The sequence below is a fragment of the Saccostrea cucullata genome, unplaced genomic scaffold (assembly GCF_032062105.1).
Source record: "Saccostrea cucullata isolate Sc308-1 unplaced genomic scaffold, CSIRO_AGI_Scuc_v1 ctg11, whole genome shotgun sequence".
NCBI lineage: Eukaryota > Metazoa > Mollusca > Bivalvia > Ostreida > Ostreidae > Saccostrea > Saccostrea cuccullata.
In genome coordinates, this window is record NW_026933222.1 from 122,375 (window position 1) to 149,592 (window position 27,218).

A 27,218-nucleotide genomic window follows, 5' to 3' on the forward strand; every position below is an offset into this window, starting at 1 on the left:
CAATGTCTATACTAAGTATATATTTGGAAAGAAAGTGGGGGGGGGGGCTAAGCCCCCCCTAGCCCCCCCCCCCCCGGTTCCGACGCCTATGTTTGAAAAAGATATACATTGTACAGTAGGGGGTAGAAATGTTTATTTTTAGCTCACCTCAACGAAGTTGGGGGGAGCTTATGTGATACCCTCGGTGTCGGTGTCGGCGTCGGCGTCCCGGGTTAAGGTTAAGTTTTTTGGAGCAGTTTTCTTTTTAAGTACTTCTATGTCCTATATTGATTAGACATGCATGGAAGATGTTTCTAATGTGTTTCATTGTACCCGTCAAAGTTTCAGATGCTGCAATTTCAGCAAAGGAATGACCAGGTGAATGTTTTTGGTGAAGGTTAACATTTTTGGTGCAGTTTTTGGTGTAGGTCTCATTTCCATGTAACTATAAGCCCTATGTTTACCAAACTTACATGGATGGTACATCTTAGGATGCATACTACCAGACTTGCTTCGGATGCTGAATCTGACCTACATTTTCCGGTTGAGTGAACAGGTTAAAGTTTTTGGTGCAGGTTTCATTTCCAAGTTTCTGTGAGACATATAATGACCAAACTTGCAAGGATGGTACATCTTAGGATGCATTCTACTAGACTTGCTTCGGACGCTGAATCTGACCTACATTTTCCGGTTGAGTGAACAGGTTAAAGTTTTTGGTGCAGGATTCATTTCCAAGTTACTATGAGACATATAATGACCAAACTTGCATGGATGGTACATCTTAGGATGCATATTACAAGACTTGCTTCGGATGCTGAATCTGACCTACATTTTCCGGTTGAGTGAACAGGTTAAAATTTTTGGTGCAGGTTTATTTCCAAGGTACTATGAACCCTATAATGACTAAACTTGCCTGGATGGTACATCTTAGGATGCATACTACCAGACTTGCTTCGGATGCTGAATCTGACCTACATTTTCCGGTTGAGTAAACAGGTTAAAGTTTATGGTGCAGGATTCATTTCCAAGTAACTTTGAGCCCTATAATGACCAAACTTGCATGGATGGTACATCTAAGGGTGCATTCTACTAGGCTGGCTTCAGAAGCTGAATCTGACCTACATTTTCCGGATTAGTGAAAAGGTTAGTTTTTTATACAGGTTTCATTTCCAAGTAACTTTGAGCTCTATGTTGAACAAACTTGCATGGATGATACATCTTAGGATGAACACTAATGGACTTGCTTCAGATGCTGAATTCGACATACATTTTCCAGATAATAGACCTCGTAAAAGTTATGGGTGCAGGTCTATCACCAAGAAACTATAAGGCTTATATAAACCAAAGTTGCACAAATGATGCATCGAGGGATGAAAACTCTCGATCTTGCTTCAGATGCTGGATTTTAATTACATTTTCATGATGAAGAACTAGTTTTAAGTTTTTATATAGGTCTATTCCAAAGTATCAAAATTGTATAAATTTTGCATTTTTGGATGTACACTTTTGTGACTTGATTTGCCTTACTTAAAGACAACATTCGTTGAGGTGAGCTCTGTAATCTCTGATTATCTATGTTTTAAGATTTTGGAATATATTTATTTTGCTAAACACTGTTTAGAGTCTTAAAAAACTGGGCGCGAACGTTTTCAAAACTAGAGCCTAATAAAAATTACAGACACAAATACAGGTGTCAGTACAGTAAAACTTGGATATCATGAACTCACTTATAATGAAAATATGGGTCAAAAGGAAATTTTTACGAACCCCTTTAAAGATGTTCCCAACATTTTTTTATACAGATATACAAGAAATTCGTCTATAAAGAAGCAAATTTTGATGTTCCAGTGGCTTCTTTTCATTTTAGAATTTTCAAATGAATATGGAAATTGTAGCACACAGTTTCTTTGGTCGTAATAATAGATCAAAGACAAAATATTGACGTATTTTAATATACACGTACATGTATTTAAGATAACCTAAGGTTTTTAGCTCACCTGAGCCAAAGGCTCAAGTGAGCTTTTCTGATCACATTTTGTCCGTCGTCCGTCCGTCCGTCTGTCTGTCCGTCCGTCCGTCCGTCTGTCTGTCCGTCCGTCTGTAAACTTTTCACATTTTCGACTTCTCAAGAACCAATGGGCCAATTTTAACCAAACTTGGTACAAAGCATCCTTGGGTGAAGGGGAGTTTAAATTATTAAAAGGAAGGGCCAAGTCCCTTCACAAGGGGAGATAATCAAGAAAAGACAAAAATAGGGTGGGGTCACTTAAAAATCTTCTTCTCAAGAACCACCGGGCCTCAAAAGCTGAAACTTATATGGAATCATCCTGGGGTAGTGTAGATATTAAATTCTTAAAATCATGACCCCCGGGGGTAGGGCGGGGCCACAATAGGGAATCCAAGTTTTACATAGAAATATATAGAACAAATCTTTAAAAATCTTCTTCTCAAGAACCACTGGGTCAGGAAAGCTGAAACTTATGTGGAAGCATCCTGGGGTAGTGTAGATTCTAAAGTTTTCAAATCATAAAAGGGAAGGGGGTAGTGGGGCATGATAGGACTGTAGCAAGAGGGGGAATCTGGTAAAGAACTGCATCTCCCAAGTTACACAGGTGAGCGATGTGGCCCATGGGCCTCTTGTTCTTTTTTTATTTTCACCAAATGAAAGTACACAATTTTATCAATTTTTATTTCACGAAAAAACCCTTGCTTGTTTCAAAATTGATTCATTACGCTAAAAAGATTCTTTTTCATTTATCTTTAAAATTATTACTTTTTCTGACAATTCCCTTTCCTTTATCTAGGTATCACTGCGGCAAGTGTAAACATTGCCAATTTTGTAGAGAAGGTATCACAACGTTCCTGTAGAATGCTTATAACACTCGATCACTAGTGTATCAATTTTAATATCATCATGCAACAATTATAACATTTGAGCATCTGAAGTTCATTCGCGAATTATGGAGTACGGAATGATGTTCAATGGGACCCGGTCGAAACCATATATTTAAGTTGTTTCACTGTGGCATGGATTCCAACAGCTGGATGTATTCCGATATGTACCGAACATATTGACCTAACGCAGCCAGGGCAACCGTTGTTCTGTGACACAGGCATCCGTGATCCAGGGGGCGCTCCTCTCGCTTCCGGCGAATATTTACTCCAGGACGTAGTTCTACAAAGAGACAACAGAAGTAAAATTCCACTGGTTAATTTTTAGCTCGACTGGTCAGAGACCAGAAGAGCTTTGCGATAGTAAGGTGTCCGTCGTCCGTCCGTCTGTCTGTAAACAGTTTTTCAAAATGCTACTCCTCCTACAGTTTTGGTCTGATTTCAATATAACTTGGCACATAAGTAAACTACACTAAGATACATAATTTTGTTTACCGGTTTTTGATTTCGATGAATGGTGTTGTCATGGTTACTTAAAATAGAAATTCTTTTGAAATATTTTCAAATGCTACTCCGCCTACAATTTTGGTCTGATGTCAATATGTACACTATACTAAGATATCGTTTTTTTATTTCTATGAGCGGTGTTGCAATTGTTACTAAAAATAGAAATTTGATTGAAATATTTACAAAATGCTACTCCTCCTGTAGTTTTGGTCTGATTTCAATAAATCTTGCCAAGAAAATGACTAAACCAATGATCAATTTTAATTTTTTTCTAATGCAAAGTTTCAAGTTTAAATGCTACTTTTCTCTTCCTTCGTTATTAGTATAAACCAGTAGAGCTACAGTCTCGTCAGTGACTTCTGGTTTTTTAAAATGACAAGTCAGTAAAACCCTTTCCCCCCAATGACTTACTCTCTATTAGTATATGGCAATTAGTTTGTCTCACTTGATTTTCCAATTATTTCTTTTACACACTTGCAGTAACTGAGCATTGTTTGGTCTACGAGCCTACCTCATTGAGTTAAAGATCTATTTGAATTTTGATCTATTTCATTGATTTTGATGATACTGATTGTGATCTTTGGACTTCATAGAGCCTTAGTATTCATAATACTTCATATTGGTATTAGCGACTTGAACAGCAGCTACAAAGAGCTACGATCTTGAACTACATTCTAGCCTTGCTACTACGCAAGGAAAGCTTGATGTTAATGAGGGTACCGATTCTAAGATAGTCTCCTATGGCATCGCTATAGAATTTTATAAAAATTGCAGTTGGGTTGTTTTCCCCCAACTTAGCAAATTAAATATAAAATTAGACGTACATGGTATTCATTCAGTTCACTTTCTTCCAAAAAGTAGTTACACCTTATAAGTTTATAAGTCTAGATATTCGTATCCCAAATTTAACATCTTTCAGCTAATCGAACCGTCAGTCCAATACGCACTTTTGAACTGAAATAAAAGTACCCCGGCAGTAATGTTCTTTGTCTTTCATAACAAAGATTGTTATCTGAAAATGACGGCACTGTCGGTCTATGGATCGTTTTTGTTCCAATGATTTAGAATGGATCAAGCGAAATAAAAAGCTTGATTCACAGAAATTTGTCAGATATCGTTGCATAATTATGTTTTATCTTATTCTAACAAATATCTGAATCCTTTAATAAAAGCAGTATTTTGTGGTATGAAATCTATAATTAAAAAAACATGAAACGAGAAATATGATATATTGACAACGACGACTATTTGACAATTCATTTGTTGGTCTTTTTTTGCGATTAAGTACAGTTATGATTTCTAATTTCAAACATTAAAGATCAAATTCACAAAATGTCTCTTGTTTTGTTCTCCTTAGAATAACGATGATCAGAAAGCACTTATAGACCTAAATACGCACATGAAAACGCAGATTTAAAAAAAAGAAAAGCACCAAGCTCGATAAATCAAAGTCGGAAAATCTGAAGACATGTTTACACCCTTTGTGTTAACAGCTGATCTGCACGAAATATGGTGAACAAAAATTTACACATTTTGATTTTCATATTAGATTTGTCATGAAATAACCCAATTATGAATATATTGTCGCGTTTTTAACCAGTTCACTCATAAATTATTTATTACAGAACGTGTCTGAAAAATTGTCACACAATATGAAGTGCAGATTTTTTCATCTATTATGGCATTTTTCTCGCAAATGTGGAAGAATTTAATTTTTTCTAACTTCTTGGAAATTCTTTCAGAATATATGTCAACTAGTGCTAATTGTAACGGGGACCGTTACAGATGTTCCCCAAACGCTCCCCAACTCCCTTTTGGTGCCATATTCCCTGTAAGCTTCATTAAATAGGACAAAATCTATGCATTTGAAACTTTAACAACGCCAAGTTCATTCAGATTTTAGCATTGCACGCGTGCGCATGTGAATGCATGTGCATAATGACCATATCATCTTGTCTACACAATCTATACATTTTAATATACTAAATATTAAAGTATTTAATCCAAAAGTATTTAAAATACGTTCATTCAAGTGTATTTTTGATTTAACTCATTTCACGTGCACTCACGTGCATACATGAACATGGTGTCCATATCTTCTTGTAGACGTCTATTATATCTCTCTATATTCTAAATCCCACTCCGTTTGGTTGAAAACCAAACAGCTATAGCTGTTTAAAGTTTCAGCCAATCAGATTACAGCGCAAGTACACGCATTGTATGCATGTGCATGACGACCATATCATGTTGTAGAAGTTCATTATATCTATCTATGTTCCAAATCCCATACTGTTTGGTTGAAAACCAAGGGAGTTATAGCTATTTAAAGTTTAAGCCAATCAGATTGCAGCGCACGTGCATGCATGTGATTTTATGAAAAATGCTATATATCAAGTTGTAGGATATATTAATGCATGGCTATGTTCAAAATTTCATAGGATTTCGTCGAAAAACAAGAAAGATATAGAGACTTTAGTTTCAGCCAATCAGAGCAAAGCGCACGTGCATGCGCGTGAGATCTTGCTATTTTGACCATATCGTCATATCTATACTACTAATAAATAATCAAATTATGAGTTTCAAAGCATTTCATCAAAAAATAAAAAAGTAACGGCTATATCTATTATATTGGTCATTTCACGTGTTGCACGCGCACGCTCTTGCAAGCACGTGCGCGCAAAATGACCTTGATTCCACAAATCTGCATAACATGTCTACTGACCCTAAAAAGGTTTTACCTACATCGGTTGAACAGTTTACAAGATCACTCCCGGACAAAAAAGTACCCAGGAAGAAGAAGAAGAATAATAATAACTAGTGCTAATTGTAACGGGGACCGTTACAGATGTTCCCCAAACGCTCCCCAACTCCTTTTTGGTGCCATATTCCCTGTAAGCTTCATTAAATAAGACAAACTCTGTGCTTTTGACTTTAACAACGTTTTCTCAGAAGTATACCAATTATATTCAAATTTTAGCATTGCATCCGTCGCATGTGAATGCATGTGCGTTATGATCATATCATCTTGTCTACACTATCTACATATTTTAATATACAATATATTAAAGCATTCAGTCCAAAAGTATGAAAAATCACTCTTTCAAGTGTATTTTTCATTTCACTCGTTCCAAATGCACGCACGTGCGTGCACGTGCATGATGACCATACCTTCTTGTAGGAGTCCCTTACATCTATCTATAATCTAAATCAAATCCTGTTTGGTTGAAAAACAAGGGAGTTATAGTCATTTCAAGTTTAAGCCAATCAGATTGCAGCACACGTGCATGCGCATGATTTCATGATTTTTTTTCTATATCTTATTGTAGGATATCCTAATGCATGACAATGTTTTAAATTTCAAAGCATTTCGTCAAAAACAAAGTAGATATAGCCATTTAAAGTTTCAACCAATCAGATTGCAGCACGCGGGCATGCGCATGCTTTCATGAAAATTCTTATATATCATGCTGTAGATCTTCATAATGTAGGTCTATGTTCAAAATTTCAAAGGATTATGACAAGAAACAAGAAAGATATTGAGACTTTAGTTTCAGCCAATCAGAGAGAAGCGCACGTGCATGCGCGTGAGATCTTACTTTTTTGACCATGTCATTTTGTCTACGCTTCTAATATATACTTATAAAATGAGTTTCAAAGCATTTCATCAATAATTTTAATAGTTACGTCTGTATCAATTATATTGGACATTTCTCGTGTTGCACGTGCGAACTCTTGCAAGCACATGTGCATGCACATGCTTTCATGAAAAATCTTATATTACAGGCTGTAGATCTCCCTAATGTAAGACTATGTTCAAAATTTCAAATGATTTTATCAAAAAACAAAAAAGATATTAAGACTTTAGTTTCAGCCAATCAGAGCGAAGCACACGTGCATGCGCGTGCGATCTTGCTATTTTGACCATGTCATCTTGTGCATACTACTAATATATCCTTACATTATAAGTTTCAAAACATTTCGTCAAAAAATAGAGAAGTTACGGTTATATCCATTATATATTGGTCATTTTAAGTTTTGCACGTGCGCGCTCTTGCAAGCACGTGCGCGCAAAATGACCTTGATTCCGCAAATCTACATAACATGCCTACTTACCCTAAAAAGGTTTCACCTAAGTCGGATGTGTAGTTTACAAGATCACTCGCGGACAAAATTTTCCCAGGAAGAAAAATAATAAGAATAATAATAATAAGAAACAGAGTAAAAACAATATGTTCCCCAACTTCGTTTGGGGAACATAATAAGAAACAGAGTAAAAACAATATGTTCCCCAACTTCGTTTGGGGAACATAATTAAAGCAAATTCCTTTAAACAATAAAGTGCCACGCCACAGCATGATACGCCCGTCAAAAAATTACAATTATCTTAAACAATTAAAAGTGCAAGAAAATCATGTCAACCTTGATTTTAAGATTTCCATGATTTTTCGACTCCTTAAAAAATGTGTTTATCCATCTCCTGTGGTGTAGGCATTAATTATAACATATACTGCATCATTCATAGATTTCTATACTGGTTGTGTTAGACCTTGCCAAATGCCTATCATATTAAACAATATCAAATTAGTCTTAACAACTTAGTCTATACCTAATTAATTTTGAAAATAAAAGGCTGGCCATCAAATATAAACTGACCAACAGTTCTTCTGTCTAATTCCCAAAGGATGCACTGTCAGTTAATTAGGATAATGCTCTGAAGAAATGATTGAGACAACTATAGCCTTGCTACACTGAACACATTAATTAATCTTTAACTGAATGCTTGTCTACTCATTACTCCCAAGAGATTATTGGATCTGCACTATCTACCATAAAGCATTTTTAAAACATATAAAACCTCAATGATTTTTTTGTTAGATTTAATGGCAGACAGGTTTTAATATGCAATTCATATGGACATGCTGATTCCACCCCACCCCCATAAAATTATTTTTTTTAAGTTCATAATATTATGTAATATCAAAATAGTTTATTATGCAAAATCAAATTAGTTTTATTTACTTCTCATCAAATTCATTTTAAAACTTATGCTAGCCAACAAGAGCTATTTTTAATCCAACAGGATTACCCATTTGACCCAATACTCAAGGGATATAGATAGCATCGATGCTCTCCCTCACACTAAACTCATTAATTTCTCTAATTTGACATGCAATTTTCTGTTATCAAAATTCTTCTTGACCAGTGCTTGATAATTAAACTCATGGGAGTGATGGAATTTCTTTAACATACATTACATTTGTTATAGATTGCTGTCAAGTATATGCTTAAAAAAATAAGTATTTTCTTGATTTAACATTTTTCTAATAAGAATAGTGCAATACTTTTACATTTTTTGGAGTGTGTAAATGAAGAGAAAACAAGACATTTTTTTTTTAAATTTCACTTAAATTAAAGGTCACAGTGACCTTGAAATAGGTCGCGACACACCCTCTACCTAAGATGCATGAAGTGGCCAAGTTTGATGATTCTAAGTCTAATAGTTTTCTAGTTATGGACCGGACAGGATTTTTCCATATTTGGCTATAACTTTTTAATTATAGGTCAGAGCGACCTACTTTTTGTGTGCGACACACCTTCTACCCAAGATGTATCAGCTGACAAAGTTTGATAACTCTAGGCCTTATAGTACTCAAGTTATGAGCCGGACACGAGAAAAGCTAACAGACGGACGGACGGACAGACAGACGGACATGAAGCCTATAACATAATACGTCCCGTCTTAAGACGGGCGTATAAAAATTACGTAGAAAAACACACAACGTGTCGGAGTTTTTTGTTTCGCAAATCAGAAAACAGGAAGTGTCGACAAATCTTTTGAAAAAAGGTAGTATGATTTAATCCATAGGCGCTCCCCATGTAATTCTGTAAATGACGTATGATAAGTATATATAGGTCTACCCCTCTATACTATAAAATATCCAAGGCCTGCAACTGGGCGCCATTGTGGATTTCGCCTGGGACCTCTGACTGACTTACTTTAAGGGTTTCTGGGGTATACTGGGCTGGTTATCAGCATCGGGTACTGTAATTTATTGAAATAAAATATTTGCAAACTTTTATCCAGCACCATTCCGTTGCTTTCTCTTGTTTTCAAACATTTCTCTATTACACCGTCACACTTAGCTGATCTCGGCCAATCGGAGTTCCTCGGATGACTCGTACCTCGCACATAACGTTTGAATGGAGCGTAGCGGAGTCAGCCGAGGATTGCCGATTGGATCTCGGCCGGAAGAAGTCGATTTCGTCGATTTTCAACAACTCGTACGAAAATAACTTTCGGAAGTTTGACAATATTTAGTGGGGAAAGTACATAGGCGCTTGGTTTCAGGATGGTGTATGTTGTGTATTATGTGTTTTTTGGTTTGTCTGAATACCCTCATTAAATAAAAATGAAAACTCGCTGAAATTAGCACGTTTTAAAAATGTCATATTCCTCGGAGTTTTTTTTTCTCTCTGGGGTACATTTTTTTGTTTCTGTACACAAGCCCCTGTGATACTCTTTGAGAAAATAAAAAAATATTATCTCGGAAAGAGGTACTGATTTTTCTAACTGATTTATTTTCTCTACACAAGTCCGTATGAGCTAGACAGGCACGTAGCAACAAGGGGGGGAGGGGGGTTGCCAGCCCCTACTTTTTTCCCAACATTACCTTTACTGTTGAAAATGTGCATTGAAAGGTAGGTTGCCCCCCCACACACACACACACTTATTACCATAGTATTGCGATATGAAGGAAAATGTACTATTTTATGGGAAAAAAATGAAAGTGAAAGGAAGTTGGCTTTGAAAAAAATTGGCCACTACCCCCCCCCCCGAAATAGGATTTCCGTGTTTGAGCGGTTTTTTTTTTCGGCTCGTCAACTTTTACAGGTAAGTGAAAAAAAAATGTTTCTCTCTAGCAGCCCCCCCCCCTCACTTTCAAAAACGATGCTACATGTACGTGCCTATGAGAGTATATATAGTATATATACTGTACATATGACATTTTTAAAACGTGCTAATTTCAGCGAGTTTTCATTTTTATTTAATGAGGGTATTCAGACAAACCAAAAAACACATAATACATAACATACACCATCCTGAAACCAAGCGCCTATGTACTTTCCCCACTAAATATTGTCAAACTTCCGAAAGTTATTATACCCCCCGCTTGAAAAGCGGGAGGGTATATAGTGATCGGGATTTCCGTCCGTCCGTCCGTCTGTCCGTCCGTCCGTCTGTTACGCTTTTTCTCTTATCCGCAACTCCTCTTATACTACTGAGTGAAATTGAATGAAACTTTCACAAAATCTTCATTACATATTGCCATTGTGCACCTCCTATTTTACTCAGGGGCGTAGCTTCCATTGTGGCAATGAGGCAACTGCCTCACTAGAATTTTCAGCAACATCTCCCTTCCCATAATTAATTAATTATTCATCGCAGAAAATATCTAATTTATTTTTTAAAACCTAATTGCTTTATTTATCATTTAAATAAATCTATAAATTATTGTACTAGTTCTGGGTCAAAATTCTCTAGGACTCTATAGTTCTAAATTATTCTAAAAACTTTTCTAAATTCTAAAGTTTTTCTTTTTTTTTGACAAATAATATATGGACCACAACAACAAGGGGCAGGCAAAGTTGACACCCTTTCTATGGAAAAGGAAGTCTAAAATCGGCATCAAGTATTTCCCAATCCCTGTTAACTAGTAAATAACTTTATTGTCTTTCCAAATGATGCCAAAATTCAAATATATTTAAATAATTCAAAAAACGAATAAACAAATAAGTACTTTGAATTAGTATTTACATTTAGAATCATATGAATTCTGAAAATCATAAAACCAGAAAAATTACGAAATTTCTGGCCAGGACGAGTGCCATTTTTACATTCTAAAACTAACAAATTCAATTTCCGTTGAACCCCCCCTGAACCCCCACCAAGGCTCTGCCCTGGACCTGCTGGGGGCCTAAGGCGGCCCCCAGACCCCCGGCTACAATACATTTGCCTCACTAGAACTTTAGTTCAAGCTACGCCCCTGATTTTACTTTTTTATTCAACACGTATTTTAGGTTTCCCAGAGCAAAACATGGACATTGCCATTTTTTGTTTACCTATGACGTCACATAATAGAAGCTTCTGGATAACATTTGACGGGACGAGTTATTCCTCTTTACACATTACCATAAAACAATATAAAGCAACACATCGACATTATGGGAGGCGGGGGGTATCATTTAGTGAGCTCAGTGCTCACAGTACCTCTAGTTTTCGTACGAGTTGTTGAAAATCGACGAAATCGACTTCTTCCGGCCGAGATCAGCTAAGTGTGACGGTGTAATAGAGAAATGTTTGAAAACAAGAGAAAGCAACGGAATGGAGCTGGATAAAAGTTTGCAAATATTTTATTTCAATAAATTACAGTACCCGATGCTGATAACCAGCCCAGTATACCCCAGAAACCCTTAAAGTAAGTCAGTCAGAGGTCCCAGGCGAAATCCACAATGGCGCCCAGTTGCAGGCCTTGGATATTTTATAGTATAGAGGGGTAGACCTATATATACTTATCATACGTCATTTACAGAATTACATGGGGAGCGCCTATGATTTAATCATGATAAAAAAAATGAGAAAACTGAAGCTACTGGACTGTTCAATTTTGAGTAATAAATTCCTTTAAAAGTTAATTTAATTTAATTTTTTGAAATTGTAAAGTTGAGTGTATTTGTTTTTTGTTTTTTTTATGTTTTTATAGAGAAAATTTTTATATTCTAAAAATATTTTTCAGTAAAAATATTACTTTTCACTACATGTTCCTTTATTCATCAATTTACAAAAGAAATCACTTATAATTTATAAAAGGATTTCATGTACATGTCCACACAAAGCGATGTCGATCTAGACAAAATATATATTTCCCGTTATTATTTATTCATGGATGCTATGGGAATAAACCAAATCTTCCAACATGTTATCAAACAGCCCGATATATGTTACAAGTCAAAGCATCTTGACTATAGAGTAGCAATGACTTTCCACAGATAGGGCACTGTAAGAATATGTCACTGCAAAGAAAGCATGCATTTCCCAGGGTGGACCTGTACGAAGCAGCAAGGATTTTATTCTAATTTCTTTATCAAATTTCAAGATTTGAGGGTTCATAACTAGGGCATCGATGCTAATTCCTCCCCAGGTGGAATACCATTGTCAAGAATAATTACGGGGGAAAGGGACTATCTAATGTAAAGTGTGGTCAGCCTGGTCAACAAATCGAACTGGAATGCGTTAAGAATAAGGGCCAAATTTCAACATGTCAATTTTGGTGATGTCAGCACCACTTACATGACTGTAACATTATTTTGCACACTTAACTACTTCAAAAGAACGAAGAAAGTCATTTGTAATGTACCAGTTACTTCTACTACGCCAGTTTATTCTCATCGAGAGAATTCAAATTTGATTTAATATTTTAACAACTTTAAACCAGCGCTTCCTTTAGCACATCAAATTTATTTGATTATATGTCTTTTCAAATTCCTAAATCAAAAATGAAAACAACTCATGTCGAAAATGGGTATTTTTAATTAAAGTTTTAGACGTGAAATTGGTATAATAACAGATTGCGTGCCAAATTATTAATGCATTTTCCTCTGAACGTCAACATGTAGACTGTTATTATTGTTGATTGAGGACCCACGTTAAGCCCTGAAATCATAGAACTTATTTTCTTTGTGACTTCATTAAGGAGGGTTTCTTTATAGAGCTAAATACGCATCAAATCCATTAAGGGATCGTTCAAATCTGAAATAGCACGTTAGAAATCTTAATGAAAATCGACATCTTTGACAATCACAGAGACAGATTTTTAGGATTTTTTTTTCCATGGATGAACGAGCGATGTTACTTGTGATACATCTATTTACGGACTTGAGCAGATTTATTGACAAATTAAATTTATCCACCCAGGTCATCAAATGAAAGTATTAATTCAAAAGTTGAATTTTTCTTTGAGGCAGCGCACGGTCAATTGATTGAGAGAGAGGGCAAGGACTCCAAAAATCAGAAAGACAGCACAATTTTTACTTTTTATCCAAAATGGGCTACATGAAACCATCTTTGAAATAACGGTTGCATGATTGCCCACAACATTTATGCGTAGCATCCAAACTGAAAAAATTACTACAACATATATGTAAGCTTAAAATAGATGTTGACGGGATGAAAAAATGCCGGATTTTTTTTTTCGAAAATACCGGTAGCTTCCTGGAGGTCTGAGAAGGTTTTGACATTATTCGATTTACTTTTGGTGGGGGTTGTTCATTTGAAAAATTGTAGGATTGTAGATGAAACATATGATTTTTATTGGAAAACATAATTACAAACTATGGTGTATAAAACAGGCAGACACACTCGGGACATCCTTGGATATCTTGGGTTTTTATGGCCTCTACAATAAAAGTACAACCAATTTTTCTAACTCAATACATGCCTCATTAATTCTCTTCTTATTTGCCGGTGGTTTATATTTCAGACTCATTAAAATAAGGTCATATACTAGTACTTTGTATATCCCTTCCTAAAATCTGTGTACTTTATTCATTTAAAGGGCATTTTTAGTCCACTTACTGACTTCGGACTCGAAAACTAGTTCTCCTCTGTAACATCCGTAGAGTTCATCCTGCCAACTGAGGATTGGACTCAGCCAATCAGAGGTGAAGAATTCTCTGTATCCAAGGATACCACACAAGGCAGCTGCAAAACATCCAAATGAAATGATATCTTATGTTGAACCCCAGTATTAAAATCAGCTTATGATCGTCATGAGCACTGGCTGAGAAAAATATTGCTATAAGCAATACTAGTAATACTTAAGTATAACATGAGAAATATACGTTGCATGAGAAGTAAAAATATGTTTGTTTTCAAAATTAGACTTAAAATAAGCATAGTACCCATAATTATTTGGTCACACAACTGTTATTTTATAATGCTTATTCATCCTGGGGTTTATTGGTCATGAAGGTAACTTATCCTATGCACCCTAAAACTCTTGTTTCATTCATTTTCAGTGCATGCCCCCTCTACTTCGAAAAAAGTAATAGTTGTAGCCTTAAAAGTACTTTCTTGCATAAAGTGCGCCTTATTAATCTTGGACCGATGATTTATAGAAACTACATCTGGTAACAGCTGCTGTAAAAGTGCAATACCCCTTTCTTTTTCTTTGGGATCAATTTATCAAGTCTGCAATACTACCTTGTTCCATAAAAAGATCTTGTTTTCGTTGTGGAAACCCGTTTTTCGCAATGATAACTGCTTCATTCAACATGTTTTTACAGAACTCTTCTTGCAATTCGTTTATTGGCTTTTGGTGTTTGAGTAAATTTTTCAACAACATTTGTGCGTAGCAACCAAACTGAAATTGTAAATATTAATTCTCATTCAGAACAAAATGTTAAGCATTTGGCGCAAATCAATATGAAAGTTCATAATTCAAATTCAAGAAATATATATACATTTAAACATAAAATTACAACCATTCTTCCACTTTCTCTTTACTTTTGCACTTTTAAATCTTCAGTCTAATATGTTCACGTTATCATGCGTCTTTGAATTTGAAGAACACGTTATTTCTAAGTTACCTGTCTTCCTATTTCCAGGTAAAAGACTTGGTGCGACAGCGAGTAAGAATTGTATCCTGGTGACGTCATAAAATTCCAACATTCGTCTGATATTCTGCAGTGCTCTTTTGATTTCTTTCTAAAATGCAGAAAAAAGTGAAAAAGTTATATTTGACACCTAAAAGCTTTTATAATTAAACAGGGAAACTATTTTGTGACACTTTAATAGATTTTGACGACAATTTAATTGGTAGATGGCTTCAATTATCGGAAGCAATCAGCGAATCCAGATTTTATGTTTTGCGGCTTTGGGACGAATTGGCGACGAAAGCATTTTTAAAAGGATTATGGGTAAACCCTTATTCTGATCCCAAAACGTTTCTCGAATGCCCAAACAGGATAGCATTGACACGCATTTTGTTATCGCGGATCCCTTGATTTCATTTTATGACCACGAAGGCTGATTTCATTAGCACAAAGAAGCAATACCATAAAAATTAATTGACTTAACGGAAACAGAAACTTTGCTCATAAAATCACAACACTTCACCAATCACAAAGCAAGGTAATGGGTCTGCATGCTTAAAAGTAAAAAAATAATCAACTTTTTGTTAAAATCTTGAAAACGTTGATCTTTGAAAACACCAAAAGCTGCTAATGCATAATGTTCCTAAAATATACTCTGACTGAAATAGGTTATAGACTTAACAAGATTTCAAATGCATTAGAAATATGTTTTGATCAAAGAATTATCATCAATGCCATTAAAAATGCCATTAAAGGCCGAAATGGCTAGAGAAAGCGTCAACTAGCTGTAATCTTTAAAGTTACAATTTGAGCTTTTTCAAGTTGCAAGTAGATAAAAGAATTTGTCTTCGGATTTTTTTTTATTAACCACCCCGAATATGTTTTGTTTTGCCTTTCTATAAGAGCAAATGGGATTTTTCTACAGTGGCTAGCATTTTGAGAATTAGATTCCACACAAACTACATGTATCTGTTTTGTTCAAACTAACCCTGTTCCAAAGAATTCTGCCAGACAATCATCTGACTTTTGTTCCCTTAAGGATTCTCCTTCTCGATATTGCCAAACTTTTACTTCGGGATCAAAATCCCGGCTCGGGTAGTCCATTTCCCAAAATCCTCCTTGTATAATTGGCCCTATCTCTAAAAAGGAATTAGAACATTATTAACAATGATGTCGACATCAAATTCTCTATGACCTGAATCCTTAACCCGAGGAGTGGTATCATGTTGTAAATTTTGAATTTACTAGGAGGAGGTAAATGCAAAATTTTTGCATTTACCTCCCTCTAGTAAATTCAAAATTTACAACATGATGGTGGGGTAACAAATTTGGTAAAAGGGTAACAGATTTATTATTATCATTGTGAAAACAGAGACAATTAAGCAGAATTCAATATGTCCATAAGCAAAGAAGAAAAGTTTATTTTATCCATTTTAGCATCGTTATATATATTTTTTTCATTTTTATAAATATTTAACTAAGGTCTTTCTAATGAACTTCAAAAATTTGAACGTCATTTCACTCATTTGTCGAAATGCAAGACAGATTTAGAACTCCAAAACTTTGTTATGCGAACAGCATCCGTGTCATGATTATATTTACATAGATTAATATACTGATATATGTTCGTTCAAAGCAGATAATTTAAAAAAAAACATTATTCTAAATACGTTTCGACAGTTTCTAGTGATTTGTTGAATTTCGAATCATTTTGTTATAAATATGAAATTTGTTATAAGCAAACAAAAACAAGACACGAGCCTTGTTTACGTTATGAAGAACTTGATACAAAGTTCTGTATCTCGTTTGTTAATCAACAAATGTTGTTCAAATTTTTGTTAATCATTAGATGATGATTGTAAACATTAAAATTGGTTTTCAAAATTCTGTTAAACCTGTTTTCATGTCCCTATAAGTTCTAGGCATACCGTTATAATATTGTGGAGTAAATGCCGCTATGTAGGGCAGCGCTTCTTCACTGACCAGTCCAGCCACCTTCTGCAATCTCTCAATCCTCGCAATCGTTGGGTTCCAAATTCTCTTCGCATCATTTTGGGGTCGAGAATTTAACTTTTTGAGGAGAACTTTAAATTGTCCTGTTTGAGATACAAAAATGAAAAATGCATAATTTTGCTTTATTGTTTACTTGAAATTTTTATAATTCAATCTATGGGTGAAAATTTGTGTTTTTATACTTTTTCTGAATTTTGAATAAAAAAAATGTCAATAGGACCTTATTCTTCAATATGCAAACGTCTTTCTTCTAAATATAAATTAAAGCCCACATTTACCATTTAGATGCTGTGATCATTTGTTCAGTAAATGATATTCATATTTAAGGGGGCCGACTATATTTTCCATCGCGCAATATTTCGCGCATCATAGTAAAATGAAGTGTATTTACTGTTTTAATGCAACTTTTTTCGCTTAATTATTAAAATTAAACAAAATTAAGAAATTATAGGTATGAAAATGTAATTACAATTTGATATATTAACTGATTTCTTAACCGATTTTGCAATTGATAGGTAGGTTGACGTCGTTGCAGTGTGTTTTTGACGTTATGATAATCTGTACCTCTTAAAGAAAGGGGTAATAAAAATATTATTAAAGAAAAAGTAATAAACATTCGTTCTTGAAATTTAAAACATAGAAATTTGAGAATATCTCCAATATTTTTATTATGTTTTCATGTGAATCCATTGTGTACGTCATATTTTGTAATATTCTATAAAAATAGTAAAATTTGCTTATTTTTTGCATTTTGAGATGCTCCCTCTGGTAACAAAACGGTAGAATTTTGTATGTCTTACATATAATGTACAATATAGTATTACTCATCAAATATTATAGTTTGAACAAAATGTCTATTGTAGTATTTGTACAATTTGCTTTAAAGTGCTAAAAATTGGCATTTTCCTATATAATCCTATAGTAAATGTACCTGCATTTTGAGACGGTCCCTCAAAAATACCTGGACGATAGATTTCAACCAAACTTTGCATGTACACTGAAGTTAATGTAAGTTATATATGGTATAAAAATGAAAAGTTTCGCTATTGTAGTTTTCACACAATAAAACTGTAGTCGGCCCCCTTAAACCATTCTAATATGCGGTACAATTTTTACACTTATTTTCCAGTCATCCTTTGTAAATGCATTGCTTCATTTAACTTTATAGTAAAACATCAGGTAAGTTTTCCACCGATTAGTTTCGCGGTCTTATACTGAAGGCACAGAAGTGACGGCAAAGAAGTGTAGTTCTTTGACTTTTGTACATTTAATAAACTTGCCTTTCCCGAAAAGTTAATCACAGTAACTTTAGAAGGATAATAACTTACATAATATAGAGACAAAGAAAATTTAAACTTTTTATCATAGCAGTAATATGACAAAAGAGATGTTCAATTTAATACTGATATCTGCTCATGATAATTAGGTTTTTCCAAAGGTAAATCAACAAGTATTGAAAACGAAAGGAATAATTTTTTTTAAAAATATATGCATATGTATTTACATGTATATATTTTTAGAATTGAATCTCAATTGACTTAGGGGAATAATCTCTTTCGAACGCAAAAAACAAAAGATTCTTGAGGTAAATTACAGTATTCAACAATTTCTGTTTTAATTAAATATTTTGTTTGTGATCATCGATTCTTTTTTCTTTGTCCACGGCTCCACCAAATAAATTCATCAGCTTAATGGGCCCATTTAAGTAAGTGAGGGGCGTTTTAGCAATTTGGTAAAAATCTCACTTAAAGCATATTGAACAACTTACTAGGTTGCAATTGAAGATCTAAAGGAATTTTATACTTGTAGATTTACTTCGTTTTAACTAATTTCCTAACCTAATCTGAAACCAAAATATAGATAGATTTACACCATTTACTCCTTACAAATCAACACTTACAAAGATGTGTTAATCTTAAACTGAATTTTAAAAATAAAACATCTTACAAAATATTATGGTTTGGAATGGATTAAAACAAAGAATGAACTTACCCTCCACCATTCGTGTTCCAATAACGGCATCTAGATTGAGGTTAGGGTGCTCCTGGTGAAAATAGTTGAGTGCAAACTCTATAGCATCTAGCGTTTTAGTAAGAAGCACCAAGGAGTCGTTAGAATTGGAAGCGATTGCAGTTGAAGACACTACCGGCACCAATAAAATCCCTGTTATATAGGAAATAAAATATCTCATCTTACAGCCCTTTTCCCCTCTCGAAATTGTAAGTTCTTTGGCCTCTGTTGAAAATCGCCGTCATTTTGATTTTAATAACCTCAAGAATAGCGTAGGATTTCAAGCGCGCTAAATCATTGGTTGGCTTATTAGCGATGATGCACGCGTTAAATACGAGAGTGATCTTTATGTAAAGGGTTAAGCATATTGTTATTCTATGGATTAATATATAGGGATTGCTGTGATAGTTGTTTTTCCCCATATTTTCTTTTAAATTGTCGGAACTGCAAACTTTTTCTATGCAGAACCAATTATTTGAGATGACACTTTAAAAAAAACCCATTGTGAATTGAATTTATTTTTTTAAAATGTTATTGAAATTGAAGTAATGATCAGTTTGTTTTACAACATACATCATTAATTGATGAATGTATGAATATATTTTCTCATTCTGTGTTTTCAGTAGGGAAAAAAACAAGCAGGAAACATCGAAAGTTCTGGTGAAATAGGATCCGTTACAGTTCTGTCTCAACAAACACAGAAGGAAGAGAAATGGTGAAACACATATATCATTAAGTATGTGATGATGCAAGACCTTTATTTTGATTGAAGGAAATGAAAATAAAAAATATTTGCACATTATTAAAATCCAATAATTTTACAACAGGGCATTTTAATTGCAATTAACAAAGATTGTCTTTATGACAAATGCAATGTAGGTTGGGCCACTATGGGCAACAAAGTTTTACATGGGTATATATTGGGAAAGTCTTTAAAAATCTTCTTATTTACAAGAATAGCAAAATCTTTCCAAAAAGATAAGCCATGATATTGAAGCCATCTTTATATGCAAACATCTTCCGGTTAACTAACAAATATAGTGTGAATTTAAAAAAACGACAGCTTCGAAATTCATAACTCAAATATAAAGTTCATGACTAGATCAGTTCTGAGTTTATGAATACTATGAACTTGATGTCTGTTCTAGACGAGCTACAATGACCAGAATATCGCGTCATTCTTTGATATATTATATATGAATATTTCAAATAATTAAATGTTCTTGATGCTTAGATCACGGTAGGGTTGGCAAATTTCTGTCCTTGGCCATCAAAACTGTCCTTGATTGAAACGTCTTAAACTATCTCCTCTTTTCAGAACAAACTTCACTTTTTCCCAGTATGATCTAGAACAATGATAATCTGCCAAATCTGGCTTAATTAAACACAGCAGCCAAGGTAACCCTTATAACGGCCTGTTCTGATCTGATCATCACAGGTTAGCTTTAACATTTTTTCCACCCCCATGTTGATATTACTCAAAAAATGTGTTTAGTTATATATTTTATTAGTTATTTATGTAAAATCAATGCTATTCAAATGTGAAACAGGAAGTTTGTCATACCATTATGAACATCAATGAACTTTTATATGGACAGTAGTAGAACACAGGTGGGCCGACAACGCCCGGAGTTGGTTTCTTGGGGAAAAAATTGGAATCCACATCAAATACTTGAATATTAGGTTTCTCTCTTTATTTCTTTCACTCTCCCCCTCTCTCCGTGTTTTTATTTCTGACTGTGGTTTTCGGGTGATGGCTAATGAAATCTAGTTCTGACCTCTGATTTTTTGCATCTTCCTTTCCCATCTTTCGTTGTTCCTACAACGAAGGTAATTTCCTTTTCAGGATCGCGAAGAGTCATGTAAAAATATGCCTGAAAAAATGTTTCGTGTCTGAAAATCCAAATGAAGACCTAATGTTGAAAGGAATACCACTTCAGCATGAGCAGTGGCATATATTTTGTATTGCCCTTTTGTAGAATTAAATAATACAACACATGCATGTTGCTATCCATTTGGTCACCTTTTCTTGCGGTACGTATAGAACCTGTGTGGCCTTCGGCACTGCGTTAAACTTTTTGTTATTCGTACGGACTAATCAGCTTATTCATTGAATCTTTCCAGAAGAAGATCAACTCCATTCATGACACGTTTGATCAGATGAAGCCAAGAAACTACTTGACAGTGAACCCAGCTTTCTTAAGATAAACGGATTAATTCAATAAAGTTCCACAAAAGTCTTATTAAACTCCAACTCCATCTATTTCTATGGCCACCCAAAAAAATCTCCGTGAACTGGGATATAAAAATAAAGTTGACACCAGTTTATAAATGCTTCATCCTTGAAAATAAAATGAACATGAAAAATACCGATAGATTTAAGAAAAAAACACCAAAATTTATTTTTTTTTAAATATATTGTTACTATACCAAGGTCATTTACAATCATTATCATTTCATTCATCTTCCGTTAGGACATAATAACATGTATGTCGTGTTAATAGTGTCAGATTTAAAACAAGAGGCTGTGTCACATCGCTCATCTGAGCACTGTGGATAGGAAAAAGTAGAAATTGGTTTATTACTGAAAAGTTTAAATCCAAAAGTAGTCCCATGACCAATCATGGCTTTGCTATTCTTGAGAAGAAGATTTTTAAAGAATTTTCCTATATATTTCTATGTAAAACTTTTGTCGGCCATTGTGGCCCCGCCCTACCCCGGGGTCATGATTTGAATAAACTTGAATCTACACTACCTGAGGATGCTTCCATATAAATATGATCAATTATGGCTTTGCTATTCTAGAGAAGAAGATTTTAAAAAAATTTTCCTATATATTTCTATGCGAAATTTTGGTCGGCCATTGTGGCCCCGCCCTACTTCCGGGGATCATGATTTGAACAAATTTGAATCTACACTACCAGAGGGTGTTTCCCCATACGTTTCATCTTTCCTGGCACAGTGGTTCTTGAGAAGAAGATTTTTAAAACATACCACCAAATTTTCATTATTTCCCAATTATCTCCCCTTCATTTGAACAAACTTTAATCGCCTTCACCCAAGGATACTTTGTGACAAGTTTGGTTGAAATTGGCCTAGTGGTACTTGATAAGAAGTCGAAAATGTGAAAAGTTTACAACAACGACGACAACGACAACAACAACGACAGACAACGGACAAATTTTGATCAGAAAAGCTCACTTGAGCCTTCGGTTCACGTGCTTTTGAGATAATACAAACGCTAAATAAAGCAACAAAAATAAAACGAAGTTAAAATAAACAATTGAAAACTTATCATTAGCGTAAGGATTTTTGAAAAAGACGTTATTATGTACATGATTTGGTTCATGACACGACGGACAAAACATTTTTTAGAAACTGGATTTTGATTAACTTGAGTAAAACTTCCGGTATATATATGTAAATTTATCAGTCTGTTTCAAGATTTGTGGGCGTTTGACATTTTTTCAGTAATATTTCGACACATTCTAAAAAAAAAATTAGAATATCAATATATAACATAATTTTTCATCTTAAAGAAGCGAAATTATGAGGGGTATGCCATTTCTATATTCACCGGAAATTATTCTATTGACGACTCTCGAGTCTTCCAAGAAATTCGCTGCACTGTTTGAAGTCTGCACAACAAAAGCTTCAGTTCATCAGATTTCTTACAATATAAAATCACATCATTGATTTTAGTTAACCTCTTAAAGAACAAGGGACCATCCCTTTCAACCAATAAGACTTCCTTTTAACACAAGACGTGTTCCCTCTCCATTATTATCTTCGTTTATGGAGAGAAAAACTTTATATAATTTTTTCCCCTTATCACGGTTCCTCAAATACTTTTCTATATCTCCATTAATATGAATTAAATCTGCTTCTTTTATCATAAAAAGAAAGTCATACATTAGTATTATAAAACTAGAATACTTGTTTATTTTTACTTTTTGGATACCAAGCCTCATTACCATTAACTTGGAGTTTACAGTTTTGTTGTTGATTGAAATGAGGATAATATATTATATGTACATGAGTTTGGCACTGCATACAGTTGTACGGACACCAATGACTCCCTAATACAAGAATATTAAACCATTTTAAAAAAAAATAATCAAATTTAAAAGCGTTTGACTTCATAAACTGATAAAAGTGAAGGAATAAATAAGCTATTTTGTTTCACTATACTTGAACTAAACCATGGTTGTATATTGGATAAATCAAGTTTATCTCTCTTATAAAAGTCGTGAAATCAATTGGAAAAAATTACTGGTAACTCACATTTCCCTTTTAATACCCCTAGCTTCAAATGGGAGGGTAAATAATGATCTGGATGTCTGTATGTTCGTCCGTCTGTGATGCTTGGGGTAAAAATTTCTCATCCGCAACTCCTCATGGTTCATTCTACCTATTCCCACTTTTTGAAAATCATGTAGAAAAAGGTAAGATTTTATGTAGGAATAGGTGGAAATTTGTGTAAACAAATAATTCACTATGTTCTTAAATTTAGGTATTAAGTTGCTTTTTCTTGTAAGATCTTTTTATTATTTCAAAAATCCGAAATAAATCGTATTTTCTCATAGATGTATTAATTATTTTCTGTCTTAAAATGTACAAAATACAGGTAAATCTAAACATCTATTGTTATTTGCAAGTGGGAATAGGTGGAATTGAGATTTTTAAAAAGTGGGAATAGCTAGAAGACACCCTCCTCATTTACAACCGAATGGAATTTAACGAGACTTTCACAGAATCTTTGTTACATAGTGCCATCAGACACATGTTTCGGGTTTCCCCGAACAAAAAAGGACTCTGCCATTCTGAAGAGTACCCATTTTTTATCTGCAACTCTTCCTATATACCACTGAATAAAATTTAACTGTCACAGATTATTTATTACATAATACCATTGTGCATTTTAATATTTTATTTTTTTGATAAAAGTTCTTTCGGGTCTACGAGAGCAAAACATGGACTTTGTCATTATGATCATATGGAAGCGGGGTATTACTTAGTGAAGTCAGTGCTCATAGTACCTCTTTTTTATTTTTAAATTATGCAAAAGTTATTAACAGCGAACACAGAGAGTTCATTAGACTTTAAACGTATTTAACAGGAAAAAATAAAGTCTTAGATTTATGGAAAATGGCTCTTTGTGGGAGTTAATTATTGCCCTCTCCGTCCCACTTAGTTCGAGATGACGAAAGAACTTTATTCGGTAATAACCAGTATTTGCCCCCCAAATCAAACTTTGATGGAGATATATTTAATTAAGTTCTTAAACAATGGAGTACATGTATATGCTGACTTCAAAGCACTGAATATTTTCATAAGTAATGACGCCATATGTGCGTAATGACGTCACCAACATGACGTAAATTTCAGTTTTTTATGAATTTTACAGAAAAATATACATATTTCATCGATATTTTGAGTAAAAGTCAACGAGCGCACGTGTGTTCAGGATCAATATTTTGATATAATGTGTAGCATGATAATATCAATGAAATATGTCAATATTGTTCCTGAACAAACTTGCGCTCTATAAATTTTAAAGCTAAAATTGTTGAAATTTTGTCAATTTTGTCCTCTTTCTGAAAAAGGATATCAAATCGGACTAGTCTGTGACGTCATAAAAACAAAAATTGTGCATACACTGCTTTGACACTATAATATTTTCTGTTAATTTATATTTCTCATACAATTTATTCAATTCAGCACATTTCAGGAAGTTTTCAAAATATGACTTATGTGGGGGCAAATATATGCAATATACCGCATATAGTTCTTTGACTGTAAATAATCTTAAGGAAGCTAGCGGGTCAACAAATTATTTTTTTATCATAACCACCAGATATAACTTAAATTTTGGGATATGATATCTTAAGCTGTTAACTATCATTTAACAAAGAAAAATTTCATAAATTTTAGTTTTAAAATTTGATCATTTTATTATATCATTATATGGAGCTCTTCTTCTAAAGGAAATCAAAATAGTCTAAAAATGGGCACGACCACCCAGCCTCTTGAAACAATCTTAAAAATTGACAGGTATGGAATTACTAGTATAACAAACAGAACTTTTCTGCGAAAATTTATTTTGGAAAAGAAAATTCTTTGATTTAAAAAAAAAAAGCATGTTATTCTTATGGTTCGAAACAAAGCATTCAAAATCATGAGCTGTACCTTGCAGGCACGTATAATCGGAAGGGATCGAGGATTTTTCCTGGTAGCCCAAACATTTTTGTTGCAGCATTGTGAAACATTGTTTCCCACCCCTGGGCTATGCTAGGGTGGGCTAAAATGGAAAAGGTTGGGGGGAAAGAAAGTTTAATTTTCTTAGATTTTTGTTGCAACGCTTCAAGATAATAAAATTAACTGAATTCTTTAAAGAGAATGAAACTAAAAATTTAAAAATAAAAGCAATCAGAAGATAGGGCTGGTACTAGATTTACTTACGACAGCGTCTAATTAAGTGATTGATCCTCCTGTATCGTTACTTTTGTCGTATCAAAGAAAATAGTTCTATCCGGTGCTTTGCATGACGACATACATTGAGCGAAAGAGCGCGCATTAAATCAGTCATTAGTCAGTAAAAAACAATAAAAACATTCTAATAAAACGTCTTTTATCTTAATGTCATAAACGAGAACTTTATAAAATTTCAACGGAAGAGCGTGCTGCAATGTTAGGCATAGCCCATCATAAACGACACCTCAACGTTAAATGAAATAGGAATGGTTTCACCAACAAGGCAGCAGCTCTACTTCTCTCTGTGTCTCCGCAAAGCTTAAAGTTTGAAGGAGGTGGCAAAAAGATTTCTGTTTATTCCAATAGTAGGCATAATAGTCTTGTCGAAATGCATATATTTAGTCGAAAACAATGTTGGAGGCTTTGTCTTAATGCAGTAATCTCAGGGTTTTTTTTTTCAGGTAATTGATCATTGCAATAGAAATCTAAATTAGAACAACTGAAAATTATACAGAAGATTTCAGTTTCTTGATATGTTGCACCAAAAATATACCATTTGACATACATATTTATAGCCACTCTAAACGTCTATTGCCTTTGTGTGAAGCTGAAAAAAAAACTTTAAAATTGTTCAAATATTAGAAAAGTTGTGAAAAATGAATTCTCTAGAGTTCAACCTTAAGTAAACATACAAGTACACGTTTCGTTACATGTAAAAACATCATAAATGGGCATCATACCCACATAAATGAGTGTTGGCTTGACGCAACCTGCTTATAGTTGACAATTAATATACTATTGTGACGTCATTCGATATTCAATTGTGACGTCACAATAAACAAGCAAGAGATCAAGAAGCCGAAAGACGTTTCGTTTCCAGGCTAAGACTTTTTGTATAATATTTTAACCAGCCGCGTGAGATATGGAGAAGAGAACAAATTATAGATCCGCCATAAAGCGGTTGTTTACTTGTAGAACTTACCGTGAGCCCGAGCAAGCAGAAGAGCAGGAGGACTTCTTTCAGAACAGAGATACCGGCGAGACATTTATCGCCATGGACCCCAGACCTAAGAAAGGGTTCTCACATCAACTTAGACAATTTCAAGACTTCTTAAGACGTGTGTTTCACATTGAGAGGAAAATGAAGATTTTGAAGAGACCTTCTTCAGAAACAGCCAAACCAGCAATACTGCTGTAGGGACGAACCAGAAATTGAACGCTTTGCTGTTAAATCACAGCTTCCATGCCATGTGATGCCGAGCAGAGGAAACAAATCTTTGTCAAAGACCTTTCCCGAAGCACAAATCAAGAGTGATTTAAAGATATGCGTTCTCCAGGTTCCAGAGGAAAATGGTCTTGTAACGGAACAAGATGATATGGACAAAGAGGATGTCATTTATCTGTAGAATGGAACAGAATCATGAGAATCATGATCAAATTTTCATATCTAAGACAGTGAAAAAAGAAAATATTTGTGTTCACTTTCGTCAGATATAAGATTGACTAAAAAGGTTATGTATTTTGCTAACATTCAAGAGCAGTCATGTAGATGATTTTAAACGTAATACCGGTATACCAAAGTTTTCTTTCAACGAAAATCTTGTATTTTAAGAGTCATTAATCATTACAAGTGTACTAATCTGTTACCCGATAATGTGAGAAAATTTTCAGAAATTATGCAATAAACACAT

The 27,218-nt window shown here is 34.2% G+C and overlaps 1 protein-coding gene across 1 annotated transcript; it reads right to left on the reverse strand.

Annotated features, from left to right (window-relative positions):
* Window positions 1–2,865: 2,865 nt before the first annotated feature.
* On the reverse strand, window positions 2,866–19,315 carry LOC134237732 (UPF0764 protein C16orf89 homolog). The gene is made up of 7 exons (XM_062719879.1): window positions 19,036–19,315; window positions 16,959–17,126; window positions 16,019–16,169; window positions 15,025–15,142; window positions 14,639–14,798; window positions 14,012–14,137; window positions 2,866–3,154 (listed from the first exon to the last, which is right to left on the reverse strand). The coding sequence occupies exons 1-7, from the start codon at window positions 19,232–19,234 to the stop codon at window positions 2,997–2,999; spliced, it is 1,080 nt and encodes a 359-aa protein (XP_062575863.1). The 5' UTR covers window positions 19,235–19,315; the 3' UTR covers window positions 2,866–2,996.
* Window positions 19,316–27,218: the final 7,903 nt, after the last annotated feature.

Excerpts from the sequence above, each read along its gene's own strand:
- LOC134237732 (XM_062719879.1), bottom strand. The coding sequence starts at position 19,234 with ATGAGATATTTTATTTCCTATATAACAGGGATTTTATTGGTGCCGGTA. Across the intron at positions 16,170-16,958 it reads TACTCCACAATATTATAACG|AGATAGGGCCAATTATACAA; the intron begins GTATGCCTAGAA and ends ATTCCTTTTTAG. Across the intron at positions 15,143-16,018 it reads GCAGAATTCTTTGGAACAGG|AAAGAAATCAAAAGAGCACT; the intron begins GTTAGTTTGAAC and ends TCTGCATTTTAG.